General features: G+C 37.4%; 1 protein-coding gene across 1 annotated transcript; it reads right to left on the bottom strand.

The window, feature by feature from the left end:
• Window positions 1–1,023: 1,023 nt before the first annotated feature.
• On the bottom strand, window positions 1,024–11,072 carry LOC121416597 (methyltransferase-like protein 27). The gene is made up of 5 exons (XM_041610089.1): window positions 10,928–11,072; window positions 8,613–8,735; window positions 6,058–6,196; window positions 5,284–5,376; window positions 1,024–2,110 (listed from the first exon to the last, which is right to left on the bottom strand). The coding sequence occupies exons 1-5, from the start codon at window positions 11,069–11,071 to the stop codon at window positions 1,884–1,886; spliced, it is 726 nt and encodes a 241-aa protein (XP_041466023.1). The 5' UTR covers window position 11,072; the 3' UTR covers window positions 1,024–1,883.
• Window positions 11,073–13,464: the final 2,392 nt, after the last annotated feature.

Genomic DNA, 13,464 nt, shown 5'->3' with positions numbered 1-13,464 from the left:
GTGTTTTTGGCACCCTTATCACGTTACGTACGTAACGTGCTCTGTCGTGAAAAAGACATCCTTTTTACGTGTTTTTTTGGTCGCGCATGGTATCCACTCGTCAATGTAAGTGGCCCCTCCGGGGGGTACAGACGAGAATGTTTCCGAGACAATAAACCGCGTAACAATCAATAAAAATGTTGCCCATTGAATTCATATACCTTCAAAAAGACGACAAAAAGGTGGAAACGTATGACGATAACATATTAGTATTCTGTAGTTCTTACCTGTTTCAGTCAGATGATATCCACAAAAATACGGTAGATTTGAATCTTTGATCATAATGTGATATTCAAACGAGCTAAGGAACTTGTTCATTTACTGGCAAGACCAGGCAGGACACGTCAATTATATATATTCGCAGGTAGACCGTGAAGAAAATTGAAGATATGGTTGGAGAGAAGGGGGGGGGGGGGGGGGGGTTGAAAGCGGTGTGAAGTGGGAATGGAATTGAAGGAAAAAATAATGGACGATGAATGAGGGGGTATAGTATACCGATAAAGTGTAGGAGATAGAGGGAATGGGAATTAAGACAATAATACATGTATATATATGTATATATATACAGCAAAAACCACATGTGGTGTTATCCGGTGTACATAGAGGACCACACCAGTTATTTTACACCGGTGTTAAATGGGTGGTGTTAGTTTTACACCTATATGTGTTATTACAACACCTTTGGTTGTTACATTTACAATCTTTGGTGTTATGTTCAATCTCTAGGGTGTAATTTTACCACCTCAGGGTGTGGTCCTCTATCAACACCAATTGGTGTCAGTTTTAACACCACAATATATATATATATATATGTGTGTGTGTGTGTATATATATACTGAATTGGATGGAGGAAGTACCTTCGATTCACACCCTTGATGTCCGCCCTTACTTCGACATCCATAATTGTCGATCTACCTGCAATTCTTTTTAATCAATAATAGCAGTCTTTCCACACGACCACAATATTCAGACAGATGGTTATGAAATTTCAAGACCTTGTTAATCTAATCTGGTTTTTATTTCATTTAGTAATCTATCTACCGATGGCACAATATACGGTAATTCATATCACGCAATAATTTGGTATACAAAGTTGTATTATATATAGCAACAGTCGGGTTGAACCTCCCGACCCGACCTATAGACCACTATTACATTATACACATACTTCTACTATTCGGTGAACTGATTCATTCAATTCCTTTATTTCATTAAAATTTCCATTCAAAGATAATACAAAGTAATATAAATCAGATACAAATAAAGATTAACATTTTCAATGAAAGCATACAGTAATGAAAATGAGCGGTCCACTGAAAGCAATGCTTGTAGTTTGGACCCCCCTTGAAACTAAAGAAATAATTGAGTACTTAATGATATACACGCGCTTAAAAAATAACAAAGGAAGGAAAAAGGGAAGAAATTAAAAAGTTGGGGATCCGACTATACAAGGTCTCATCCATGATTGATACGTTGCGCATTAGATAAGAAAGAAAAAATGGGAAAGGGGGAAATGAAGAACGAGAAACAGAAGATGGGATATACTACGCATTTGGCGAGTTGATTAAGGCAATATCTCATTACAAATAAAATGAAATTTTGGAAATTGTGCAGGAACAGCTGCTCTTGTTATCAAAGTCGGTGTATTTATACTGCATTACAAAAGTCGAATTCGATATTACAGGCTAAATAAACAACTTTACCAATTCCCCAGTACTACAAATTGATTAAATACGTTAGCATATTAAATGCAAATCGTGTGTGTCCGACAGGCTGTAATTACACTATGTATATTTAGTGCATTATTCTGCATTCGGTATTCAAAACGAATGCACCTCAAATGGTTACTCAATTGCCTGTTTTCTTAGGGTAACGATAACGCCCTCATGCTCAACCAAAAGGTCATCATGCTCCGACCCGTCATCCGTTCCAGAGTAGTAAACCGAGCTGATGTCGCCAAGTCGCTCCCATTCTCCACTCGCGATCCACTCGTCAAAGACTGACTTGACGTTGAATATTTCGTCCTCCATTTCTAGTCTTGATTTCCGTATGAACAGGATGAAATATCCACCTATTGATATATAATAACAAAATAGGATATAAACTGGTGAGTGTTTCATCAATATTTTAATCTGACATCTTTCCATGATTTTGATTGGCTGAGAGGCACTGTCCTAGGGACTTGTCGGATAAAACGTATGACAAGTCCTTTCATGAAACGCCCCCAGGCTTCTGTCCATTTGTCCCTTAATCTGCCTGTTGATCATATAGGTTTCCATGACATTTGCTCCGACGACAATTCCTCCGCTGCAAGTTCTGCATATTGTAATGGAATGATCAACTTTAAACCTCAGAGTGAACACTATACACTAACACCTACATGTATAACTCTAAACCCCGAACCTAACATAAGGCATGACAACCTTATTGCCACCCTAACCCTACATCTTAGATGAACTAAAGTCTGGAGCAATGTCGCCGGAGCAAAAGTCGTGTCACCCCACCGAAGGCCAAGACAAGATCTGTGCTTCCGCAAAATTGTTGCTGTTGCCGCAAACTTCCTCAAAGTTGAAAGTCACATCTAACTATCGATAGTCTTACGCCCATCCTCGTTTTGCTCCTTGCTCCTGACGCATTCGGACACTTTGAACGTACCTTGGAAGTTTTATCATAGAATGAGCTGGTGGTATTTGGCCAATTAAGTTTAACATAATGGGTCTGAACCAGGGCCGTCATCCCATAAGGCAAGGGGGGCGACCGCGACCGACCCTTTGATGCTTCAAAAGAGACGAAAAGGGAAGGGATTGAAATACTAAATGATACCCCTTTAATAAACCCATCCTCCATAATGCGGATAATTCAATAATAATTGCATTCACAAACTCCGAAAATAATCCGCACTATTTTTACGAGCGCCCGACCTGAAAAAGGCGGATAATTGTCGTGGCAACTGCACTCGCCCCCTCCGATGGGGTTGCGTTGGAAAAGGGTGACAATCCCGACCTTTCGTTTGAGGACGCGGACGCTTATTTACAACGGTAGTTGACTTTGGAAGGGACTTTTTGGGCCCGTCATCATGGTCGTAAAACTCAGTCCTGCAATGCAAATTGTGTGACATGAGATTTTTTTTTCGTTTCGCATCTGCGACGGAAACATTCAATATGCGTTTCGTGTGCAAAATTCTGGTTGCTACTATGGTAACAGCGATTTATCCGATTGAGGACGACTTTCCAAAGACACATTTGACTCCTCCTAGAGCTCGAGAGGCCGCCCGGGGGGCCCACTTCCATTGATTAGTGGATACCAGTAGCGACCACCCGTAAAAGGGGACAGAGTGGGCAGGTACGTTACGTATATATGCCTATGTAACGTTATAAGGGTGTCAAAACGATGTTTAAAATGCTGAAAAAGGGATAGATATCCAATACTTGTAGGGTTTCACAAGCCAAATACTTGTTAAGAGATGCATTTTCATAATCTGGAAAAGAATTGCTTCCCTTGTTTAGGGTACTTTTCGAAACCCCATGGTCGTGCCTGGTATCCACTCATCAATGGAAGTGGTCCCCCCGGAATTTGAATCTAATCCCCATTTCTGGGGAATGTAAAACATAATGCCCCTCACATCGTGTGCGAGAGGCATATCGTTTGTGTATAAGGAGTAAACAAAAGAAACAAAGAAACAAAAGGAAACGAGTTCAAAGGTATCGCATATGATGTGTACATATCAACGCATGCGAAATGTTCGGCATGAGAGGTTGATTTGATCCATGAAATCAATTGCCAGTGATCCACCAATAATCCACATTAAATGTAATATCGATTCGATGGACTGTAATGATCTATATTTAAGCCTTCATTCAGTAAGTTTTTCCTCACTCAATATGTTCTCGATTTGTTTGAAAAACCACTTTCTTATCCATGTCATAATCTATTTTAGGTCCTGCATTTTGAATATCTCCAGCCATCAGTCGTAATATACATGCATGTATGGTGCGGGTGTCGCGGGAAGAGATTTTGCACACGAAAATCAGATTTGTAGGGCCTGTAACCCCCCTGTTACACAAAGCTTAGCATTGATCGTAGAGCAGTTTTCTACGTTTGATTCTATTGACTGTAATGCACAATCAATCTTAAAAATCAAGTGTATGATTAAGCGTTAACTTTTGTGTTAGGGGACCCTCATACTAGCGTCCGTGAGGATTGCGAAAGGTCCCAATTGTGACCGCACCATGGCAATTATCCACATTACTTTGGAAATACGTTCATACGTTCTGGTCCCGATGCTGCTATTATGCGGATAAATGCAGCATCGAAATCATGCGGATAACTCTGGTCCTGCTCTGATTTTACGACCAAATTATGCGGATAATATCCGCATAATTGGGTTTATGAAAGGGGTATGAGAGGTCTGGGTTAATGCATGACTACCCCTACAATAATATCATTTAAGTCTGACAAAAATATGACGTCAGATTAGTATACCCCCAATCAAAATAGCATGGTGCCAGACTTGCATGGATTGTTTGAAAAATATTCTCAAAAAGAGAATTCATTCCGAATGTTAAATCTTACACACACACTCACACATGTTTATTTCCATTTGGTCCAATGCCAATTCGTCTAAGTGCCAACTCGTCTACTATCAATATTGGTCTACCATCAGTTCGTCCAATATCCACATGACCTAATTGCCATTTCATCTAATAACCAGTTGGTCCAATAGCCATTTAGTCCATATACCATTTGGGCTAGTTAGGCTAAGTGTTAATTGGGCAAACTGCCTGAAAATAAAAAGAGTATTAGACCAACTGGTTGTGAGACGAAGTGGTCTTAGACGAACTGGTGATTAGACGAAGAGATGTTTGGACAAAATGGATATTGGACCAAATGCTTGTTCGACGAAATGTTGATGTACGGAATGGCATTAGACTGAAATGAAGGTAGGATTTTTCACAGGGGGGGGCAAATTCGTCCGCCCAAAAATTTGACATGCAAAAAAAAGGTCTTCAACCACAAATATAGGATTTCGTACCAGAAAAAAATTGACAAGCAAAAAAAATAAAGGTCTTCAAGCTCGTCAGGGGGGGGGGGGGGGCAGGGGCAGGGATGCGTCCCTTGCATGTGGGTAGACCATAATTATGGTAAGTGGACGAATTGGCATTTGCACTCATGCATACCTCTCACACTCCCTACAAAATATTTTTTTAAATTTGTCCATTTCTCTGTCGTGTGACTTAGGCTTACCTGTTCGAGTCAGACGGCCAATCTCTGGTAATGCAGTATGATCCAGTGCTAGAGGTCCAAATGAAGACACAGCTACTACGATATCAAAAGCACCTGTCAAAATATAGGAAGTTATATTTATTTCAAATAGTAATTTAAGGCATTCATTGTAACGGGAATGGAGTATAAATGATTTGATTTGGTTTGGTTTAATTTATTCAAACATTCCAATAACAAAAGTATACAAGTACAGCCAAACCTGTGTTAGTGGCCACCTGTATATAGTGGCCATCTGCCTATAGTGACCACTAAAACCGATTCCCATGGAGGCAGATTGTGTGTATAAGAACCTGTCTATAAAGACCACATTTTGTGTTTCCTTGGGTGGTCACTATAGACAGGTTTCACTGTACAGTAATTTTTTTGTTCGTAGTTTAAAATAAAATAAGTAAATTACATAATGGATAGAATATGCTTACAAACATAGCATTCTAATTAAAATATGATTATACCTGAAAATTTCTTTGTTTTCTTAATTATTGAAACATCTGGCAGAAAAAAATATACATATGTCGACATTGTACATTTTGAAATGTGGGAGACCTCTATCTTCTTCTACTGAGTGGCGATTCGTCATATTTGGCTTAGAGCCCGGTTTAGAGCTTGAAATTGATGGAGGCCTCGAAAGAAAAGGAAAAAGAAAACCAGACAAACTGTGCAATACGAATTGTAATTAATCAAAATAAAAAATAAAAAGATCAGATGTTAACAATAAATATACATATTTTCACATACCATTTTCATAGGGTGAAATGACGTTTTCGCCAAACCAACATTGTTTGAGGTTGGTATAAACATGTCTCTCGCGACTTTTCTCCAAGAAATTGTTATTCCCGTCTACACCGTGAATATTGGTGTACCCAAGTGAGTGAAGCTAATAAGGTAAATTGGAAAAAAAATGAGAAGCAGAACTTCAAGAATTATGAATTAACATACCTTTGTTTCCATTCCTATAATTGTGAGAAAGTACAGAATTTCAGCTTTTTAGTGATAGAGATAATGTTCATGATCAAAATAAAAAAAATTGCACAAAGTTGCAAAAAACAAACAAACAATCACAAACAAAGTAAGAAAATTCAGTTTTGAGGTACATTCTCTGCACTGAAATTCATTTATTCATCAAAACTAATCAATATGACCAGTATGAAAGAAAAGCATTTGATCTGTCCAATGGTCAAATGGTGCAATGGTATTTAATTTTACTTGAAGATAAAAAGAGATATAAAAATTGAGAAAAACTAAATTTCACAATTCACGAGATTTTGCAGGGAGGTCAGTGAGTTTAGTCACGAGAGGACTTGGATGAATCAGGCCTATTTTCTCATTAGCATAGGAACCTGCGTTCTGAATGTACTCGACAGTAAAGCAACGGACAGAAGCTCTGAAATGCCAAATCCACCCAGAAAAAATGTTGTTTTGAATAAATAGAGAAAATCAAAAATGCAAAACGCTAAAAATTTCTTTAAAATCAGTTGTAAAAATGAGAAAGTTATGACATTCTAAAGTTTCTCATATTTTTCACAAAACAGTGATATGCACAACTCAGTGACATGCAAATGAGACAGACGATGATGTCCCTCATTCACTTCTAGTTTCTTTTGTTTTTATTGTTTGAATTATACAATATTTCACTATTTACAGATTTTATAATGAGGACTAATTTGATTGAACCATAGAGTATGCTACATTAATTCCACATGTACAGGGAAAATTAATCGTTATTTCACTTGGCAATGAGGAGAAAATTAGAACATTTCACATTTCATCTAATAAAATACAAAATAAATAGCGAGTGGATGGCATCATCAGTCTCCTCATGTGCATAGCGACCAGGACGTGAATATAACTGTTTCGTGAAATTAAGCGTAACTATAAAATGTCATAACTTTCTTATTTTAAATCCGATTTTGATGACATTTTCAGTGGAGTGCTTTTTGAATTTTTCTCCTTTTATTCAAATCAACATTTTGTTGGGGTGGACTTGTTCTTACTTGTGGGATCCATTCATTATTTGTGATTAACAGAGCGATATATCCTGCGGGATTAGAATATATGAAAGGGATTACTAAGATAAGAATAACATTTATTCAAAATTTCACCAATATTTGAATTTCGTTGATTGCTCGTTTATCCCATGTTGTCACACCTGAATATCTTTTGATATGAGCAGATCATTACCTCGAACAATTTATCCTTAGAGAGAAAAAAATCATAAATTGTCACGCTAATATATTAGAGGATTTTATTAACGACACACATATTTGTGGTTGATTTTTATTGTAAAAGTAAAGTAGACTATTGTGAGGGTTCAATCTGGCATAGACCCAAAGCTCCAGTATCACGACATGGTAGGTGTACCAAATCAGTTCCGCTAAGACTACTCTACCCAGACGAAAAGACGGTTATTCCTGTCTAAATGCTACATGGCCAAAATTATGATCGGGAGGGGGGGGGGGCACTTCCATTGACGAGTGGATACCATGTCTCGAAAAGCACCCTAAAAAACTTTTTTTTTCCATAACTGAAAATGCACCCGTGCCAGTCGGACTCTAAGCACGTATAGTGTTGACTGTTGGGCAAAAAGTACGGGTAAATACTTTTTTTGTTTTTGTATTTTACCCTCCCTAATTTGACCCTAAACACGTAGCTTTCCTAGCGAAATAGATATCCTTTTCATTACTTTTAATGTTTTGACACCCTTTGTATGTTACGTAACTTACGTGCCCTCTTGGAAATGACATCCCTTTTTTTTCCTTTTCACACATGCCAAATTGTTATTGCTAACCCCGGATAAGGAATGCTTGCTTTTTACACACGAAACTCGCTAACCCCGGACTAGTGGTTTTGTCGATCATTCGTAGTACAAGTACTTCACTCGTACACTTTTTACACACGCTAAAATTTCCTTAACCCCGTACTATAGGTGGGGCTAAATTGTACTATTGGTGGGGCTAAACTGCTATTTAGCCCCACCTATAGTACGGGGTTAAGCTTAGCCCACTTTCGTTTTACACTAGCGATCTTAACCCCGTACTATCGCTCTAAGCACCGCAATTGCCAAATAATCCCGTACGAAAGGTGGGGTTAGCCCACTTTGCAAAAATGCTGTGTAAAAAGAAAGTGGGCTAAGCTTAACCCCGTACTATAGGTGGGGCTAAATGGCAATTTAGCCCCACCTATAGTACGGGGTTAAGGAAATTTTAGCCTGTGTAAAAAGGGTATAAGTGCCCCCCCCCCTCCTCCGGATTCTTGAGGGATCGGTATGGTCCATTCCATGCCCCAAAACTCACCTCTAATCCGAAACGTCCAGTTCCACATCCAATGTCCAAGATCTTCGCTTCCTTATCTGTTATAAGCTCGGTAACCCTTTTACCCATGACACCGTACCCTTGATAGCCAAGGATGTCCATGTCCTTGATGAAGGCACCCGATGTTAAAAAGGAAAGCAATACGAATAACACTTGGAATAACATATTTTGTGATATGAATATGATGATGGATGGCCTGGGCGGTTTGATGGGAGTCGTTGGGGGATAAAATATCAAGATTTATCACTGTCATTAACTGATATTCTCATCATTATTGTTGGCATCACGTACATAATTATTACGATAATGTTCATTGTCATTATCTGCATTGTTGTAAGTTCTTATTAACATCATCCTCATCATTGTCATCATCATTATTCTTTCTTTTCTTATCATTACACTGTTAGAAAATTTGAAGTTCCTATAGCAGAGTCTCGAGAACACCTGTTATCTTACCAGATTGCGTAATCTTACAGGAAACTTGTATTGGGTGTATGGAATCTTACAAATTCCCTTAAATAAAACAGCCTTTTCTCCTTTTTAAACAGACCTGTTCTGTTAAATTGCAGAAAAATTCTTGTTTAATGAATTTACAGAATGATTCTGTTAGTGTTAATGCTTTTTGCAAAATATTCTATTTTTCTGTAAAATCAGGGGTTTTTTTAACAGTGGGAACAGTGTTCAATTATAATAAATAATATTAACATTATTATCATTGGCTTACGATTGTGGATTTTTTGGTGTTGTTGTTGTTATTCATTTCAAACTTTACTGCTGATGTTTAAATACATAAATAACATGCTTCCATCCTCATTCCACGATTTATATGCAATCAGGGGCCGCGGAACGGTTTTCAAAGAGGGGGGGGGGCATTTCCATTCACGAGTGGATACCATGCGCGACAATGGGGTCTCGAAAAGCACCCTAAACACGTAATTTCCATATTCTGAAAATGCACCCCTTAACAAGTATTGGCGTGTGAAACCCTACCCTTAACTATTGGAAACAAAACGATACTCTTGGCAAATATTAACTGAAATGAACCCCTAAACAAGTACAGGAGTGTTTTATTGTTACGGATCCAGCGGTCGTCGGCTGAACCTAATTTGGTTTAGTACGACCCCACCTTCTACACCTCACGCAAATAGACTCTAAACGCGTAGTGCTGGGGCAAAAAAGACATCCTTTATGAAATATTTTAATTTTGTTTTATCATCCCCGCAAATTCGACACTGAACAAGTAATTTTCCTAGCGAAATAGATACCCTTTTTCATTATTTTGTGTTTTTGACACCTTTATCACGTTACGTACATAACGTGCCCTATCGTGAAAAATACATCCCTTTTACGTATTTTTTTTGTCGCGCATGGTATCCACTCGTCAATGCAAGTGGCCCCGGAGCTGGCCATGCAAAAATCACAATGGTAATTTTTACATTTTTGTACATGATATTGGAAAAAAAGTGGGAGGTGAAGCCCCCCCCCCGTCCCCACTTCGGCGGCCCCTGACAATGAACAGATCTATTTATTCATACTCTACACGGAACTCTTCAAATGTTCACTTAATCAACCCAAATTGCTCACTGCACTGAGATCCATAAGACACCATGGTCCCGATTCATGAAACTCTCTACCAGAGTCTACAAAAAATGTTCATCTCTTTACTCATTCAAGGCAAATGTTAAATCCATGTTATTATCAGAATATTTAAAGTAATTTTTTTGTGTCAAGATTTCAATTAATCATTAAATCACTTTTCCTGTGATTTAATCATCATCAAATAGTCTCCCATGACTACCATCATCCTTATCATTATCATCATCATCTTCATCATCATGATTATCTCCATTATACCCTTAATTTTCACCATTATCTCCATCATCCTCATTCATCTCCATCTTTATCTTTATAAAATAATAGCATTTCCATTCTGCTTTATAAATGTATATGTATTAATTTAATGAGTTTTATTCCGGGGTTGTCATTTTTTTCAAGCAATCTGCTTATAATGACAATCCTTCTCCTGTAAACTGTAAACGTTAAATTTTCTTTGTTGGTAATAGATCATATTTGTTTAAAATGATTTTTTTTATTTTGTATTTTTTTCTGTATGATTCATATCAAAATCAATTACCGATATATTATGTTTATTACGTAATGAAAATTGTATTGTATACCAATATTATGAATGCAGAAGAAACAATAAATCAAATCCAATTATTACAGCAAAATAAAGTAAATGACTGTCATCAATATACCTTGTAAAATGGAAAATGTCGGGGTCTGTTAAAACTTACCTCGTCATAGAATGAAGCCCATGCGCTATAAAGCTTCTTCTTTGCTTCCATATCCCTGCAAGCCGTAATAAGTTTAAGCCTATTCACAGACGGACAGGCTGACTGATGGAGATCATATTCGTGATCGTTCATGTCGTCATTCATGTTTCCAAATGACGCAGAACAAGAATAAAACTTCCAGAGCACTGGCTGGATAGACTATGATTTCAAAACTCGTAAACTATAATTGAATATTTACACGCTTGAAGTGAATTATCACGAGTACCTTTTTTTGCCAATTATATTCGATACAAACGATTTCATTTTAACATGGTCTGGTAATTGTATTGAAATAAATGTCGACGTTGAAAGTGTGCATCTTGATCTACATACTATCAGCTACTGGGTCTTTTATAATATTTCAAATTACATCATTTTAAGATCAAGATCATGAGCTGAACTGGAATAGGTACACTACAGTGCGTATAGAAAAACGGGACAGATATGAAGTCTATACAATTTTTGTTTCAAATTATGATCTCTATATTTTGCTGTCAATATGTGCTCCAAGGTCTTATCCTTCAAATGCCATTAAAATAATTTAGTTTTGCTCATGCTTTCAGAGCGAACACGGAATGTTTTTGTCTGGGGTTAAAAGGAGGCTTGCGCCCAAATGGCATAAAATGATAAATATTATGGTCGAACTTCTTGCAAATCAGCAGGCTTCCTCTTAACCTTTACATTATCTTTGCCATAATTTTCGAATTATGCGGTCAAAATTCGTTTCTAAATCTACTTATTTGCTTGAATAGTTCTGTTGTTGTTCCTTTTTAGTATGTTCTCTTTCAACTTTGAATATTCCTTCTTTAGGCAATAACATTTTTGTAACCAAAGTATGGGAGAATGTGCATTTTTCTTTCAAATCCCTTCATTGTGTGCTACAAAGGTTATGGTGCCTTTGAACGAAGGCATCCTGATGGGTGGGGGATCGGGGTGCCTCCCCCCAAAAAAAATGAATTAATAAATTTCCTTCAGCAAGAAATGTATCCACATTGTGCTGCACTCGACCCAGGTGAGGGAAATGGGTACCCGGCAGGATTAATTCCTTGAATGCATGAGCGCTGAGAGGCAGCTCGAGCTAAAGCCGGGGTAATAATATTAATAACAACGCACCTCGGAATAGAATATTTCTAGATAGATGGCGCTATATAAATGCCTATTATTATTATTAAATAAAAAAAAAGACCAAGAAAAATATTGGAAAGGAAGATAACAGAAAACATAGAAAGTGAAATATGATATCATTTTCTGAATATCACTTCAAAATCACAAAGTTGGATACTTTAATAAAAAGGTGGAAATTTTTTGCTTGCTCGCTTCACAACTTTTTAATACATTTTACCCGATCTGCCATATCTTTCTCCTTCAAAATCGACTCAATAGGCTACAGCATTGCCATTGAAAGACATGAATCCTTTCCTGTTTGTCCTGCCAAGCACATAATTAAACTTGGTGAAGGATTCGATAACCCCTTGAAATTAGGATTAATGTCTTTTTATTATTATTTTTATTATATTATTATTATTATAGGTATACCATAACATAACGACAATAATATTCAGACAGATGGTTATGAAATTCCAAGACCATGTTAATCTAATCTGGTTTTTATTTGATTTAGTAATCAAACTACCGATAGCAAAATATGTAATTCATATGATATCACACAATAATTTGGTAGACAAAGTTGTATGAAAGCAAAAGTCATGTTGAACCTCCCAACCCGACCTAGGCCACTATTTCATTGTACACACACTTCTACTATTCGGGGGGGGGGGGGCACTGATTGATAAAAACTTGCAACATTCAGAGTCGTCATGTTAGTATACATAGTGAACTGATTCATTCAATTCAATTCTTTATTTTTCATTTCATTTCCATTCAAACATAATACAAAGTAATCAGGAATCAGTTGCAAATAAAGATTAACATTTTCAATGAAAGCAGACAGTAATGAAAATGAGGGGTCCACTAAAAGCAATGCTTGTCCAGTTTGGACCCCCTTGAAACTATAGAAATAATTGGGTCCTTATTGGGTAATACACGCGCTTAAAATAACAAAGGAAGAAAAAAAGGAAGAAAGTAAATAGTTGGGGATCCGACTATATAAGGTTCAATCACACAATGAGGTCTCAGCCATGATTGATATACGTTGTGCATTAGACAAGAAAGAAGAGAGTGGGAAAAGGGGGAACAGTGCGAAAATGAAGAATGAGAAAAAGAAGATGGGATATTCTACGCATTTGGCGAGTTAAATAGGCAATATCTCATTACAAATAAAATGTAAAGTTTGGAAATTGTGCAGGAACAGCTTCTCTTGTTGTCAAAGTCGGTGTATTGATACCGCATTACAAAAGACGAACTCGATATAGGCCCCGGGGGGGGGGGGGGCACTTCCATTCACGAGTGGATACCATGCGCTACCAAGGGGTCTCGAAAAGCACCCTAAACACGTAATTTCCATATTCTGAAAACGAACCCCTAAACAAGTACAGGAA

This window comes from Lytechinus variegatus, chromosome 6 (genome assembly GCF_018143015.1).
Source record: "Lytechinus variegatus isolate NC3 chromosome 6, Lvar_3.0, whole genome shotgun sequence".
NCBI lineage: Eukaryota > Metazoa > Echinodermata > Echinoidea > Temnopleuroida > Toxopneustidae > Lytechinus > Lytechinus variegatus.
The sequence above is the reverse complement of the archived record's forward strand: the minus strand, read 5'-3'. Positions and strand labels throughout refer to the sequence as shown.